This window comes from Miscanthus floridulus, chromosome 15 (genome assembly GCF_019320115.1).
Source record: "Miscanthus floridulus cultivar M001 chromosome 15, ASM1932011v1, whole genome shotgun sequence".
Taxonomy (NCBI): Eukaryota; Viridiplantae; Streptophyta; class Magnoliopsida; order Poales; family Poaceae; genus Miscanthus; species Miscanthus floridulus.
Window position 1 is genome coordinate 34,097,382 of NC_089594.1, and position 17,832 is coordinate 34,115,213.

The 17,832-nt window shown below is 41.1% G+C and overlaps 1 protein-coding gene across 1 annotated transcript; it reads left to right on the forward strand.

The window, feature by feature from the left end:
- Positions 1–13,263: 13,263 nt before the first annotated feature.
- Positions 13,264–13,902, forward strand: LOC136507337 (zinc finger protein GIS2-like). The gene has a single exon (XM_066502098.1). The coding sequence runs from the start codon at positions 13,264–13,266 to the stop codon at positions 13,900–13,902; it is 639 nt and encodes a 212-aa protein (XP_066358195.1).
- The last annotated feature ends 3,930 nt before the right edge of the window (positions 13,903–17,832 follow it).

A 17,832-nucleotide genomic window follows, 5' to 3' on the forward strand; every position in this document is an offset into this window, starting at 1 on the left:
AGCCTATTAACCATAACGCGAAGCGCGGAGCCCGTGCACGTGTAGGAGGAACAGGCGTCGCTAAGGAGCCGCTGCCGACCACCCATAACGCAGAGGGCAGACGCTCAGTGTAGTGTAGGGAGGAGCCGGAGACAGGGCCGTCTCTAGAGGCGTCCGAGCATCAACAGGACTGTTCAGGGGTTCGAAAAATCGTTTGGAGAGCAAACATGGAGAAAACAGCTCGGAGAAACATTATGGCGATATACGGAGATTGGAGAATATTTAGAAGAATATTAAAGCATGACTTAGCTTTGGATAGAAAGTCTGGTCGGCAACGTATGGCGCTATCTGGTTGGCGAGAGGATGGACGCCTTCAACCTAGTTGATGAATTTGCCCCTTAGGGCATCTTGGAAGGTGGCGGCGACGTTGGTGAACCCGAAAGGTAGAGCCGTAACCCCTGGAGTTTCACGAGCAGCCTCCAATAGATCTAATCGATGGATGCGATCAGATTATCGTTGTTGATCTGCCTCCTCAGGTAGCGAGGAAGCGAGCGGTGAGTTGTTGATGAAGGTGACCTCGGAGGCAGTTCCGAGATCGGATCTGCAATCGCGGGGGCTGATGTAGCCAGCGATGAATCGTCGTCGTGGACCGGCATGGATCTCCACGAGATTGATGACGAGAACGCGCTGTTGATTTGAGGTCCATCTGGCTCGCCATGGATCAAGCGCACACCCCTACCTGGCGCGCCAACTGTCGACAAAAGATGCTCGGCAGTCCACCGAGGGGTATCCCACGATGGTAGATTTGTCGTAGAGGTGAGCGAGATCAGGAGCGAGATGGTAATACAAGCACCAAGACACAAGATTTAGACAGGTTCGGCCGTCAGTATGACATAATACCTACATCATGTGTTCTGATGTACTGCATTAAGATGTATAGATCGTGTAGTTGTATGTATCTTGTCCGCTAGGGGACCCCTACCTCTCCTTATATAGTCTGTAGGGTAGGGTTACAAGGAAAGTAGCCTATTTGGTACTATACAGTATCTTGCGATGCACGTCGAGCAGCGTCGTGCACACCTTGATCTTGTGGGTAGGGCCACCTCTGATGGTGCGGCCCATGTCTTGTCTTGTGGATACCGAGGGCCATACCCCCACACCTTACCCTATATTCGGCTTGTTCGGATTTTTTTTCAGCTGAAACAGTGTTTTTCTCTCATAATAATTCAGCCGGAACCGGTTTCAGCCAAGTTTCAGACCAGCGAACGGAGCCGACATATTGCATATACTAGAAAACGATATACCTCCAGCAATGAAACACAAGCATAGATATAGGTTACACATAGTCACAGGCCACAGGTACTAATTTGGCATGTCGTAACTCCATTGAACAAAGCACGGACCACTGGGTTTAAATTCTCTGAGACATGGGCACATGGCCAATGCAATAGGAAATGCCACTAACGGTGACCTAAGTTACGCGTACACCGTACACTTTGAAGATTACGAGCTTAGCTTGAAGATTTCAAGCACAAAATGGTGTCATCCTGCCATAGCCAGCCAACATGATTTACACTACTACATAATGGACTTGTTGTCCTGGGCGGTAACGGTCTTTAGTCCCAATTACCGTGCCGGGACAACGATCCCAGGACTAAAGGTGGAACCTTCAGTCCCGGGTCATCGAGCCGGGACTAAAGAGGGACCTTTAGTCCCAGTTGGTGTTACCAACCGGGACTAAAGGCCCTCCAGCCGAGCAACCCTGGCCGCACCCTTTAGTCCCGGTTGGTAACCCCGGTTCCTTTTCTTTTTCTTTTTTTTTTGTTTAATTTGTTTTCAGTTCAGTTACACATATTTGTTTAATATATAATATGTTTTTATGTATGTATTCTACGCTGCTAATATAAATACACGCACGCATATAATTACATCTAATTCTCATCTCGAGCATTATTATATTCGAATAAAGTATGAAACTATATATATTATAGATATATATGTATATATACAACACTTTCATAATCTTGTTCTCGAAAATAACGATATCAATAAATATTTAATTTACATCGTTAGTTCGTTAGATCAAAGTAGAACTCGCCGTTGGGATTTAGCATTTTTTCTAGAAGATATCCTGCTATTGACTCTTGAACTGCTTTCAGATGGTCTTTTTGTATGACCCTTCGTTTCAACCATTCAGTCTTGCATTTGAAATAAAAGGAAAAGTATTAATACATATATATATATATATTCATTTAAAAATAAATAAAAAATTGATATATACGTACTCTGAGGACATCTTCAGGAGTTCTTCTTATGTATGCAGTGATAAATTCACAAACGTAGTATCCACACAAGTTATTACCTGGTTGCTGTCGCAAACACCACTGTACGAGAAGAAGATTATTCTCATCATCTCACACGTAAATTGAAGTACGATATAGTAATTAAACACGTGGGAAAGTATATATAGTACAACTTACTGGTATTTCAACTACATTAAGTGGTGCCTTGCAATCCTTACGGTGTTGCCGAATAAACTCTTTCCAAACCCTGTGCGATCAATAATATACGATCGTTAATAAATTATGGCAAAGTCTATTCAATAATAGTTGTGCGAGAAAGATCGAAATTACCCCTGGATAATGTCTATCATATCTTGGTATAGTGCTCGCTCTTTTCTCAATGAGTCCAAGATTACTAACTGACTTGAGTTTAACTCAATGACAATAAGTATCCAGTGAAACCTGCATTGGTTTATACACACACATACATGCATATAAGTTGTATTGATATTACATAAAATATGTAGACTACATTATTATTAACACTTACTCAAAGTTGTACGGGAAAAGTATTGTTGTCTTGTCGTGCTGCTTCACAAAGAACTTTATGATATTCGTCTGTGCTTCAGATACCCAGTGGTCCTTGACAATAATATCGGTTTTGAATACGATATAAGGATCAATGAAGCCAACACTGGTGTCTTGTATTCTTTGGAGCTCTGACATCTGGAATCTATATATAAATATAAGTTACATGTGAGGATAATTATATACACGTACGCATTGGAAGTGAGTTTATTAAATAAAAGTAAGAATCACTTACAAACAAAAGGAGCTAATGATTGATTTGTCCAGAGCGTCCAAGTGGAATAGTTGATGCAATTCTTCGAAACTAATATGTAAGATGTCATCTCCATGGAAGTAATGATGGTCTTTAAATCTGACAAAGATCCACTACTCACCCCTGCCACACGCCTGCATGTACCACTTGTTGAGCAAGTACATTTGTGTACCCAATTCATTCAAAGCCGCATGGTTGTATAGACTTTTGTCCAAATTTATAAGTCTTCCAGGTATCAACTTCCAGGTTCTGGATTGGAGCTTTGCCCGTCACTTGATCCAAGGTTAAACCAGTTTGTTCAAAAAAATCATTAAGGTCTTGAACCGACACTTCTCCAGAGTTGTCTGGTCGATAGACTTTTATGTTGGAACCATATTGATTAGCAACAACAAGATTTTTCATTGGTTGCTTCTGTTGTCCGAGCTGTGGGACATCCTTCCTTGATGCTCTTTTCCTTTTCTTATGTGCATCATGTGACTTCACAAGGGAGCGGTCATAGTCTAACAGTGGCGGTGGCTTACGAACTTCAAGCATCTTTTTCTTGTGAGCTTCGACCTTCTGCCTTAGCTAATCTCGTGGTATGTAAAAGTACGACTTCTCCTTAAGCTTCGCTTGTCTCTGCTTTTGGATATCTATAAAAAAATCTTTCACTTTTTTGCCTTCTTCAGCTGCTATTTGCTCATCAGTCTTTTCCGGAAGTATTTCTTAAGAAATAACTCTTTTTTGGGTCTTCTTTGCCGCCGGGACCTTAGACGTCTTTGTAGTGCATCGCTGTGGAGGTGGTGGGGGCGGTGTTGGAGACTGGCGTGGAGGCGATGAGGCCGGTGTTGGAGTCCGGCGTGGAGGCATTGGAGATCATTGTGGAGGCGGTGGGGCCGGTGTAGGAGTTGGAGATCGTTGTGGACGCAATGGGGCCGGTGTAGGAGTTGGAGATCGCCATGGGGATGAAGTCGTCTCGCCCCCCGCGACACTGTGACGAGATGGGGAATGAATGATTGGGCTAGGCCGGGGGGAGACCCTGCTCCAAAAACAAGTTGTGGGTCAATTATTTTTGAAGCCAATATAAAATTAATGGAAAAATAATATTTCATTCACTATCATTCGTACCTAGGGTGAGGTAGGGGAAGCGGTGGCGCCCCAGGAATGATGATGAAGCATTTGCGCCATTGAATAAATGTCTTCTCTGCTTCTCCTAGTGTCTTCTCCCCATCACCACCTTCAATGTCAAGAGGAACATTGCTGTAACCTTTGAGCACTCTATCGACCGAGATGCTAGTATATCCAGGTTGAATAACTAACCCATGGATTCTTGGTGTCTTCGTTCGGTCTATTGGAGATACAACCCCGACAGCCACCATGATTGATGCATTATTACCATCTAGAATGTGCAGCTCACATGTTGTTAGAGGCTCGGTAATGTCATCAATAGGGAAGCATAACCCAGCATCACCTTGAATAACTGGCAGCTCCATGGAAGCACAACTGCTTTTCATCTAACCAACGGGGCTAATGGTGACTCCTGGCGTCGATTGCATTTGACTCATTACTAGCTGCACTTGCCTCTTGATCTCCTCCTGCATTCTTGCCTCAAGAGATTTTTCTCGTTCACGTGATTCAAGCAATGCTTGTCGTGACTCATTAACAAATTGCTCCAATACACGGATTCGGTCTGCCTCCTCATCCTTCTTTCTCTGGCGGCTTTTGTAGGTATCCCTGTCTGCTGGGAATGCTTGTAGCCACGGAACCGCCCCATAGCCTCTTGTTCAACCACCGTATTTGGGGTTCTCTAGGGCATATGTCAATTCATCCTTTTCTCTGTTGGGCTTGAAAACACCACTATCAGCTTCTTCCCTAGCATAAGCTAGTCTCTATGTTGCTCTCTCAATTTTTTGGCCGAAAATTAGCTTGCCAGTGTCTGGGTCTAGGCTTCCCCCATGAGCGTAGAACCAATTCTTCGCGCGTTGAGGCCAGTTCTTCTCTATTGTTTCAGGTATGATTCCCTTGGCAGTAATCTCTGCTTCTAGGTTCTACCACTTGGGAATAGCACTCCTATAACCACCTGATCCCATGCGATGATGGTATTGCTTTTGTTGGGCATTTTGCTGATTCCTCATCACACGTTCCTCACTCTCTTGAGATGTCTTGTATTGTACGAAGTCATCCCAATGGGACTCCAACTTGACAAACGCCTTAGCATTGAAATTTGGCGTTTCATTCTTCAAGATAAACTTTTTATACAATGTCTTCTTCCAACTCTGGAATAATGTTGCCATCTTCTTCATTGTCCAATCCCTCACTAGCTCCTTCAAAGCATCATCTGCTTGTAATGTGAAATGCTGAGTGATATCTCTCCAAGCTAGGTTCTTGTCACGATCAGATACAAAACTAACATTAGGAGCGGATATCTTTTGCTTCCATTCACGAGCACTAACTGGGATCCTATCCCTTATAATGAACCCACATTGATTGACATATGTCTGAGCATGTGGTCCCAATGGTTTGCCAGTGTCGGTGTCGAATTCTGATATTATGAAATGGCCCTCTAATGGCTTTTTTGGCCCTCGGACTTTCCTACTCTTTCCGGTGGTTGATGTAGATCCAGAGACCGGCTACATGAGTAGAAACACAACAATTAACAACAAATATACGTACGCATGCATCTATAAGAGATGATAGATAATCGAATATACGTCGTCAGTATTTTCTTGCACGACAATTTGTTGATCTTCAACCACCGGCATATTCAGGATATCCTCATAATCAGCAAAGTACTGACTCATGTCATCTACATCCACATTGGTGCCGGCGTTGATAATATTCGCCATTATGTCATCATTTAAGTTATCATTCGGAGCAGCCATTTGTATCTTCAAGATAACACATAGATAGAATTACTATGGTACATAACATAAGTACATGTGATAACACATATAGAATTACTAAATCCAATTAAATATAATAACACATGGAAATAATTAAGTACATATATATATACACATAGAAATAATTAAGTACATATATATGTATACATATAGAATCTCTAGATAGAATTAATTACTAAATCTAATTAAACCTAACATATATACATAGATAGAATTACTAAATCAAAATTAAATCTAACACATATAGAGAGAGAGATAGAATAATAATTACTAAATATATCAAAAACTATAATAAAAAAACCATCTAAATAAAGTACTAATTAAATTTTAATACATTTAAATCTAATTAACATATATCGAAAACTATCTAAAAACTAAGAATAATAAACTACTAATTAAATTTTAATACATTTAAATCTAACATATATATCAAACACTACCTAAAAACAATCTAAAAAACTATCTAAAAAGTATCTAAAAAACTATCTAAAACAGGCTAGCCAGCCATGCATGGCGGCTGGGCGTGCTGGTCGGCCACGAGGCCGAGCAGAGCGGCGCGAGGACGACGTACGACGGAGACTCGACGGCTGCCGGGCGAGGCTCGACAACGATGGCGGCGCGGGCGCGGCAGAGACGACGAGATTGAGGCCGGGCGGGGGAAGACGATCGACGGTGGCGGCGCGGGCGCGGCAGAGACAACGAGGATGTTGTAGATCGAAAAGTAGAAGATGACCGGTCGATATAGGCCGGGACCCTTTAGTCCCGGCTTGTAACACCAACCGGGACTAAAGATCCTTTAGTTCCGGCTTGTAAGCCGAACCGGGACTAAAGGTCCAACCCTTTAGTCCCGGCTCGGCTTACCAGCCGGGACTAAAGGATCTTTAGTCCCGGTTGGTGTTACCAGCCGGGACTAAAGGTATTTTGGGTGTGCAATGCCGCCCACCCTTTAGTCCCGGTTCCTGGCCTGGGCCGGGACTGAAGGCCTAAAATTTTTACAGCCCACCAAAGTGTTGTTTTTTTTTCATTAAGGATTGTAGATCTTGATGAGCTGCTCAAATGAGACACTAAATGACCTCAGATGAAAAATCTCTGAATACCAAGTTTGATCATCTCAGCAATATCTACAATTGTTACATAGTTCATTTTCCCATTTGAGAAAGTTTTATCAAACACTAGTCACAAATTCTTGATTCTCATATAGACTTTCTAAAACTATGTCACACACTTGTGAAATTTGAACTACATTTTGTTCAAACTTTCTCAAATGAAAGAATGGCCTATATAAGGATTGTATATCTTGATGAGCTGAACAAACTTGGTATTCAAAACTTTTCAATTGGAGACAATCTAGGGTTCCGAAAACTAGTTTGTAGGCGTCGAAATTTAAAAATCACAAATTTGAACCATCCAAACTATCTCAAATGGAAAGTTGACCAAAACAATAATTGTAGATCTTGATGATTTTAAGAAACTTGGTACTCAAAACTTTTCAATTTGAAGTCATTTAGAGTTCAGAATACTAGAGTCAAAGTGTTGTTTTTTCATTTGACCAAATTTGACTTGGTCAAACTTGCTCAAATGAGACACTAAATGACCTCAGATGAAAAATCTCTGAATACTAAGTTTGATCATCTCAGCAATATATACAATTGTTACATAGCTCATTTTCACATTTGAGAAAGTTTTATCAAACACTAGTCACAAATTCTTGATTCTCATATAGACTTTTCTAAAACTATGTCACACTACTTGTGAAATTTGAACTACATTTTATTCAAACTTTCTCAAATGAAAAAATGGCCTATATAAGGATTGTATATCTTGATGAGCTGAACAAACTTGGTATTCAAAACTTTTCAATTGGAGACAATCTAGGGTTCCGAAAACTAGTTTGTAGGCGTCGAAATTTAAAAATCACAAATTTGAACTATCCAAACTATCTCAAATGGAAAGTTGACCAAAACAACAATTGTAGATCTTGATGATTTTAAGAAACTTGGTACTCAAAACTTTTCAATTTGAAGTCATTTAGAGTTCAGAATACTAGAGTCAAAGTGTTGTTTTTTCATTTGACCAAATTTGACTTGGTCAAACTTGCTCAAATGAGACACTAAATGACCTCAGATGAAAAATCTCTCAATACCAAGTTTGATCATCTCAGCAAGATCTACAATTATTACATAGCTCATTTTCTCATTTGAGAAAGTTTTATCAAACACTAGCCATAAATTCTTGATTCTCATATAGACTTTCTAAAACTATGTCACACACTTGTGAAATTTGAACTACATTTTGTTCAAACTTTCTCAAATGAAAAAATGGCCTATATAAGGATTGTATATCTTGATGAGCTGAACAAACTTGGTATCATGCGGGCACCATAGTGAATTTTTTCTTGGCGTATGACCCTTGGTTATGATCTTGTCGTAACCATAGAGTGTCTTCATCATTTAACATGATGCTTGTATCTTTCTTCACTATGAAGGGTGGAATTCGGACATTTCTTTCATAATCTTATGACATGTCTGACTTGTCTTCAATTCCCACTATATTTATTTTCCCAGAAAGAACTATGTGGCGCTTTGGCTCATTGATCATTGAGTTGATGTCTTCGTTTTTTCCTCTCTTTGATTTTGTAGACATGTCTTTCACATAGAACATCTGACTCACATCGGTAGCAAGGACTGAATGGTTCGTCTTTGTACCCAATATTGTTGAGGTCCACTATTGTCATTCCATACTCTTTGTTCGACTGTTACCCCTCCTATGGTCAGCTTCACCTATTGGCACCGGAACAAAGGGACTTTAAAATTAGGTGCGTAGTCTAGTTCCCATATATCTTCTATGCGGCCATAATATGTTTGTATATTCCGATTTGGATCCCTAGCTATGATGCCAGAAATGCTTGATGGTACTACCTAATGCCACTTCTAGAATGACACTAAGAAGTACTTTAGTATTTTATGTGACTAGAAAGAATATATATATATATATATATATATATATATATATATATATATATATATATATATAAGGAAAAGGATCTGCAAGCGCATAGATAATTATACCATTATAGCACTTCACCCGGGAGTATTCCAGGTATCGTTATTTATATTTTTATCACTGAGAAGGACAGACAATTGGAATATATTGATAACTTATACATATAATGGAGAAATAAATCATAACCAATATTCTACTCACAACAGGGGTAAGTCAAGAGATAAATATATATGAATAGTAAGTAATGATAAATGATTACTTAGAGTACTTCTTTCTATGTCATTAGCATTGCTAAGTAGAATATTAGAGTAATAATTCCTAAGTCATTCTTAATTACAAGTCAAAGCATACGTTAATTAGTGCAATTACACCTAGTAGTCATGGCTAAGATCAACTTCATATCTGCACATAAGGGATAATACTAAGGAAGATTAAGAACATAGCTTGTCTTCCTTCATAACTAGATCCTACTTGTCCTATATTCAGGCAATGGACTACAAAAGACTCAACAAGAGTGTCACATCCGCTGTCTACTTCATGGCCTAGAATATAGGGTGCATCCATAGGTAAACAACGTATAAGCACCACGCTTACACAATATCGACCACTCACCCCTAGTACCTTAGAGCAAGTGCTATATGAACTTATGCTTGAATATGATGATAATCTAACTATACAAAGCATATAATCAAAGTAGATGATGAACATGATAACTAGGAACATGAATAATATTAAGAACAATGTCATAGCAATTGTAGCAAACATATAAAAGTAATGAGAGATACAAAAGAGAGGGGGTACAAAGGCTATACCAAGCCATGCTCTTAACAAGATCTAGAATCCAAGCGAAGCTTGCCTTCCTCTAGACCTAGTGTAAGTGCATCTAGCCCTTTAGTGGGTTTTGGTGAATTGAATGACAACACCATTAAAGGTCTAACAAGTTTGCTAAGTGTTAACGAAATTGAGTTTATTGTACACTTGTGGATTATTGGAAGAGAAGTGTATATGGTCAACAAGAATTGATGATTTCCACACAAGGCCAAATTGTTATTGTTGGTGGAGGAGCACAGAAACATATAGTCAAGAGAAAGACAACATGCAAATGCAGTGTGAAATGGCTTCTATGTGAGAATATCTAAGAGAGAAAGGAAAATTTGGCAATGTTAAAAGGAATATGAGTTGGTTGGTCTATAATGGTGCTTGATGACAAGAAAGTTTGATAGTGATTAGCTTGATAAGGTGAGATGAGTCAAGAATGCATAAGTAAGAAATACAGCAAATTTAAAGACAAGGACACACTCATATGGGATATAAGTCAGTCTCTATGTTGGTTTGCTTGTATGGATAAAGATTTGGAAAATCACTTTGCATTGCTTTGATCAAGCTAGAAGCATGAAGATAGATATTGAAGTGAGTATTAGGAGTGTTAAGCCAAGATGAAAAGGATATAAGGAATCATGAATTGGCTTGACCATATTGATGTTGATTCATATATGTCTTTATGTGAATCAAACTAAAGCTTGATTGATCTCAACATTCATATCTAGAAGATATTCAAGCAAGGATCACACTATTGAAGAAATGGCTTTTCAATGGATGCTTAATATGATGTGACTTGAGTATTCCTTGATAAGGTTAAGATAGCAAGGAAAGGGCTTCGAGGGACTAAGCGAAGTTGAAGGGCAAGCGATGGCTTGACGACCAATGTACCATGGCTAAGGTGAAGAAGAGAGTACTTGCATTGAGTTGAGTAACCAATCAAGCTATGAGGAGTCATATTGTGTTGAGGATCAAATCATTAGTGAAAGAGACTTGAAGCCATTGAGTTGAACTCATATGTAAAGAAATGGTTCAAGTCACATGCTCAAGGTGTGTTTGCTCGAATAGATGAGATAAAGATGATTGCAACCCCTTATAAAGTGATATTGAAAAGAAATGGCATATGAAGACATTGAAGACTCAAGTGGTTAAAATGCTTATATTCTCTTGATCTTGAGTATAGGTATGCCATACTATCAAGGGGGATGCAATACGAATCATAGACAAGTCTCAAGTGCTCAAACTAACCGAACCCAAGTGCTAATATGAGAGAAACACATTAGCACAACACTTGCACTTGTTGATCTTGGGGCTTGCTCTTGGCTGGGTTGGATAGCCCTCGAAACAAGCTTTCCAGAAAGTCCAAGATTACTAAAAAAGGAGTTCAGAGTAAAAAGTTATGGCATTTTCTGTGAGGTGACCTATGCTGTTTCTGGGAGCTACAGCAGTGCCGTGAATTTTTGCAGCAGTGCTGCGCCACGGCAGTGCCGTGAGTTTTCGCGGCAGTGCCGTACTTGTACTGGTCATAATGGCTAGTTTTTGAACTACAACGGCTAGCTTGTGTGGGGTGGCTATAAATACCCATCCCACGCCTCCTGTTGTTGCTGCTGATGCTCCAACCATTCCAAACCCTTCCCAAGCCATTTGTGAGCTCTCTCTAACCCCTCTCTTTGTGAGACTGAGTGATTAGTGATTGATTAAGTGTTAGAGAGCAATTAAGAGCAAGCCAATCCTTGAGTACTTGTCAGGCTTCGTCAATCTTCGTTGCGCATTTGTTACTCTTGGAGGTGAAGCCTCCTAGGCAGCTAGGCGTCACTCGATGTGCTCTCATGCTTGTGGTGAGGCAGTGGGACAGTTTATTAATCACCCCATGTGGAAACCCCTCATCTCAAGAGTTCACTCTCTTGATTTGAGAACGAGGATAAGGGATTGCAAAGCCTAAGCCTTAGTGGCTTCCTCAACAACATGGACATAGGCAAGCCTTGGTGGCGAGCTGAACCATGGGATAAATCTTGTGTCTTGTCAATTAGTATCAGAGCTAGGCTCTCAATTGAGGACTTAACCACCTTGAGAGACTGATGTCGACAAGTAAGGAGGTATCTCTAGAACTTCCTAATTTTAGATGGCTCAAATTATGCATCTTGGTCTGCTAGTGTGCTTGATGTTTTTAGGGCCATGGGTCCTCATATTGAGCAGATTGTAGATATAAGCATTTCACCTCCTAGTGATGATTTGGCCATCTTATCTAAAGAGGAAGTGAAATGCTTACAACACAATGCTCAAGCTACTAATATCTTATTTAGTGCTTTGAGTGAAGATGTTTTTGATGCCATCATATTTGGAGATGATGAACCACTTGATGATGCTCATATCATTTGGACCACACTCAAAAAAATATGACAAGTCCAAATATGATGAGAAGACTACTCTCATTGGAGGAACCACTTGAGGAGTGCTCAACTTCACCGATAAATGAAGAGCCTCAAGTGATTCTCCCAAAAGGCCTAAGTGATCATGCCACATCCACTTCCTTGCCAACATATGACCTAACAAAAGGCAATGAAATAGTTGGTGAGAATAATGTTTTTACATGTGGTACTTCTACTTACTCTTGTTCTTGTGAGACTAACATTTTGAAGGAAGAAGAAGATTGTGATCGATGGAGGCCAAATGATGAATCCACCTCACCAAGAAGCTCAACTCAGCTATGCCACTTCTCATTTGGATCTCATGGCAAAGAAAGAGAAGAATGCGGCAAGTGAGAGTGAGAGTGAAGATGAAAGTGATGATGATGAGTTCAATCAATACTTGGCACGTCTAAGCAAGAAAGACAAGTTGATGGTGCTCAAGCTCATAGAGAAAATTCAAGAGCAAGAAGAAACACTTCACAAGCAAGAAGAGTTTCTAATCAAGAAGATCAAATGCTTGGAGAAGTTGACCAAAAAGCATGAAAAGCTTAAGTGCTCTTATGCTAGTTTGGTCGAAAGGATATGAGAACTTATCAATTGAGCAAACTCATACTATTAACTCTCTATCTTGTGTTGCCAAATTAGAAGATGAGAATTATGTGCTCAAGGACAATGTGGAAAGGCTCACTAGCAAGACTGAGATCTTACAAGGAGATCATGATGAGCTTTTGTGCTCTCATGAGAAGCTTATGGATTCTCATCTCATGCTAGAAATTGCTCATGAGGTTGTGGTAACAATGGTAAAATCATACCAACCTCACACTCACAAGTGCACATGCACACAAGTTCCATATATTTTATCATGTGCTAACAATTGTTGCTCTCAAGCAAACCAACCTTTCGTTGAACATGTGATTGTAGAAATTTGTGATGATTCCATTATAAACGAAAATGAAGAGCTCAAGGAAGAAGTTGAGAGGCTAAAAATGGTCTTGATTCAATTAAAGGGAAAGTGCAATGCTCAACCTTCTCATGATAACCGTGAAGACATGGTGAAGAAGCTTGAGAAGGGATCAACCGAAGCATGCATCAAGCCCCATCAAGAAGGGAACAAGTCTAACAGTGGCAAAGTCAAGGGAAAATTTGAAGAAGTGCAATCTGTCCAAAATACAGTAGTTCAGCTCAAGGTTGTAGAGGTTCTAGGATGCTGTAGTGCCACATCCCAGTGCGATAGTGCCGCACCTGGGCAGAACAGCAAAGCTCCTAAGGCCACCAAGGTGCAACTTCAACCAAAGAAGACTCTCATCACTTGCTTCAGGTGCAAGAAGGAGGGTCACCATGTAAGAGATTGCTCCTTGAAGAAGGAAAACAAAGGCATGAGCAAGATTCAAGAGAAGAAGAAGATGGCTCATGTCAAGTGCCTCAAGTGTTCCAACATGGGACACAATGCCTCTATGTGTTCCAACAAGGTTGATGACCAAGCCACACTTCCAAAGAAGAAGACAAGAAGAAACAAGAGGAAGTGTTATGGTTGCAATGGGAAGGGACATGAAATTGGCTCATGTCCAAACAAGAAAAGTGAAGGCCTTGTGTCATCAAGAAAGAGGCCCATTGGCAAAGTAGCAAACAAGAAGCAAGATAAGAAGATGTCTTACAAGATCAAGCGCCGCATTTGCTACACTTGCTGAGGAAAGGGACATCTAAGTATGGATTGTCCCATGGGTAATGTCGCACCCAATTTTGCATAGCAAAATCAAGTACTCATATATGTGCACCCAGGATGTCCAAACACACATATACCATCAAATTATAATAATATCAAAGTAAAGTACTTTATTACATCGCATATCTCATCATATTGTTGATACATAGTCTTGCTCATTGGCAACATTATTACACACAGCAGAAAACTAAACCCAAACTGCCATAGGGACTCCAACTGGTGAACATCATCATAGTAGTCCTAGACATCCTCCGAAAACTCTTCATACACGTTATCTGTTACCCATCTGGGATTTTCATTGAATGTAAAGCAAGTGTAAGCTCACCATTCTTAGCAAGTATATCAAAGGGATCTATGAGGTTCAAAGGCTAGACACGGTTTGACTGTGGTTCAGCAATTTTAGTTGTTCAAGTTTTAGCATCCTGAATCACTACTTTAGTGAATAAACCCATCCCAAGTGGTATTAGTGATTAATCAAGATTATATCAATCTCCCAACCATCCATAGTAACCACTAATCATAAAGGATCTAGATCGCTCGTATCCGTGAGCACGGCTGTTATAATAGGTCAAATATTTCTGTAGAAATTGTATAACTTTACCCACCGAGCCATGATTCCCAATGCCGGGGTTTGCAAAGCCCACAACTCCTCTACCTAGGAAGTGTGGTAGGGTTTCACTATGTAATCCTTCGCTAGTTGCACTAACAAGTCGTAGCTGCTAAGGTTTCAGCCGTCTAGCCATATGTGGCCCTCCTCTAGGAGTGGCACGCGTGGTTGCGGCATGGTACACACCCTAGCAGGAAAAGAAACATACCAACTAGTGCCCCCTCTTGCCCTTACAGAAAGCTACAGACGAGCTAGTACAATCTAGTTAGAAGGTTAAAGTCATAGCCATATAATACTCGGGGATGTATGAAACCTTCTAGGTGGCCGCTTTAGGATTAAGTCCTTATGGAGAGGCACTAGAGCACTCAACCCCGTAATCGAGCCCCCTAATTGTTGCTAAAAAGCTCCATTTTAACATATTGCATAATACCTTTAATCATGTTTAACAATTATTTATGTTGAGCGCTGCAGCATCTATCCAAAATGCATCCCAAACCATAGGTAACAAGGATATGTGGTACAAGTAATAATCTAGGTAAAGTCCTTAAAGGTAATTCAAATTTAGACACATGCACGAATATGAATAGTAAAGTTCATAGGTACAAGGGGCCTTTGCTACACTTGCCTTCCTCAAAGTTTTCTTGGTACTGGTGATCTTCTTGCTGATCCTCAGGTCACCTCGAATTGATCACCCTCTAAACGTATTCCAATTCACCAATCAAGCATCCAATCCAATCATTACATGCATACAAATAGACTTCTATTAGAACAGTACACCAAATAGTAAAAACATAGATTGAAAAGCTTATAAATCTATTCTATGTACTGCTACGAACACGTGAGCAAAAGAATCACTTAAATCAGACTTAAAACATAAAAGTTATGCATGAAATAAGGTTCCAATGGCATTTCTATAAATAAACCGACCTTATTTTTGAATTAAAACAATAAAAAACTGAATTTAAATGGATTATGGACTGCGCACACTATTTCCTAAAACTACAGGGTCTAAAACGAATAAAAATAGGACTAAAAAGTAACTCTTGAACTAAACTGGACCGCGGGTTGATTTACTAAAAACCGAGGGGCTAATTTGCAAAAGAACCCGGCTGACTACGGGTTGACCACATGGCTGCTAACTACACGACACACGGCTGTGCGTGAGTGGCACGGTGCACCACATGTGTGTGGGCACGTGCTAACGCGACACTATGGGCCGAGTCCACAGCCCACGGTGGACCGGTCACATAACGAACTGTATGGCCTAATCGTGGTCATCCAAATAGATCCGACAACGAGGGATGAATGGGAGAACACCCCGTCATTGCATAGCATCTCTGGCAAGCCCGCCATGGCCAGCAATGAGCTGTGCGCCACGAGTCAAATGCCAGGTACAGCGCTTCTGGACCACCCCAGAACAAACCAAACCCATGGAAATGAAGCACATGCTCTCACGAACTCAACGGAATACAAATCTACGACGGGGAGCATGTCGAGGCAATGGCCCCCATGGCGGTGCCATGGCCGGCATGACTAGAACTCGCCGATATGGTGTTCCAGGGCATCATCTACTAAACAGAGAGCACGGGTAGGTCAAGCGTCTCATCGCGAGTTCAATGGAGGTGGTCACGGCGTCCGGGAGAGCTCTGAGGGTCCGAGTCGACGGTGTCGGTGAACTAGAGAGAGAACAAGGCATGGGTGAGGGTGAAACCGAGCGATTCAATACCAAATCGAAGAAGTGGGGCACCTACGGATGTGGGGGAGTACGACGGAGCTCACGAGCACATCGGCATCGTCGATTGGGGCACTGGAACGGCAGATTGCGGGCGACGATGAGAGGTTTAATGGCGAATGGGAAAAGGAGAGAGGGAGGGGTTTGGCTCGAGGTTTTGTAGGCGAGTGGCATGCGATAGATGGAAGGGAGTGTGATGCAGGCAATTTTGGATGCCTACCATGCGGGCGTGGACGTGGCGGCATGTTGCCATAGATGGCAGCGCCATCACCGGCAACAAAGAAAGGAAGGGGAGACGAGCACTGACGAGTGGGTCCGAGTCGCCAGAGAAAGGGAGAGGGCGGGCGTGTGGGCATGACGCAGAGCAGGCTGAGTAGCGCTGCTGAGCTAGGGCCATGTTGGTGCGCTATGGGCGTGCATGCGTGCGAGTGAAGCCAAGGCGTGGAGCGACAGCCCGAGCAGGCCGCGAGCAGGCCGGTGTGGAGCAGGCCATGTGCGCGAGGAAGGGAAGGAGGGGAGGTGCGAGCTAGGCCACCAGCAGGCCAAGGCTAGCCGGGCCAAGTGCATGAGGAGGCTAGGCCGATTCTGGAGTTAGGCTAGATAGGAGAATGATGGAAGATTTTTAAAAGAAAATCCTTTTCTATTTCTATAGCTTTGAAAATTGATCAAATTCAAATGAAATTTGAATTCAACCTCAAACAACCTAGCTCTACACTCAACCAAAAATAGTATACTTCGGCATGAATGCAACAAACATGTTTTTAATCCTTATAGTTAATTTTAATTAACCAAAATTTATTATTTGGCCTTGGTTAAAATGCATAGAAAATCAAATAAATGCTCAATTTAATTACTAATTTGTAGTTAAAATTTTTGGGTGTTACAAACCTACCCCCCCCCTTAAGATGAATCTCGTCCCTAAGATTCGGATGATTCAAAAAGATTAGGATAGTCAGATTTCAGATCATCCTCTCTTTGCCAGGTTGTCTCATCCATAGAGTGTATGTTCCACTGAACCTTACACATTCTTATGATCCTGCTTCTTGTGATTCTCTCCGCTATTTCTAAAATTCTCATTGGATACTCTTTGTATGATAGATCCTCTTAGATATCTAGTTCTTCCAAAGGTAATTGTTCCTTAGGTACTCTCAAACATTTCTTAAGCTACGATACATGGAAGACATCATGAACACTTGAGAGTTGTTCCGATAATTCTAGCTGGTAAGCAACTTTTCCTCTCCTGTTGATGATCTTGAAGGGTCCTACATACCTAGGTGACAACTTTCCCTTGGTATGAAACCTCTTAACTCCTCTCATAGGTGAGACTTTGAGATAAACAAAATCACCAATCTCAAACAACAAACCTCTTCTTCTCGTGTCAGCATAGCTTTTCTATCGAGACTATGCAACCTTCAAGTTTTACCTTATTGTTTGTACCTATTTCTCTGCTAGTTGCAAAACTTTTGGTCCAAAGACTTGACTTTCCCCTGTTTGATTCCAAAATAGTGGTGCCCTGCACTTTCTGCCATACAACGCTTTAAACGGTGCCATCTTAA

Excerpts from the sequence above, each read along its gene's own strand:
- LOC136507337 (XM_066502098.1), top strand. The coding sequence starts at position 13,264 with ATGGTGAAGAAGCTTGAGAAGGGATCAACCGAAGCATGCATCAAGCCC.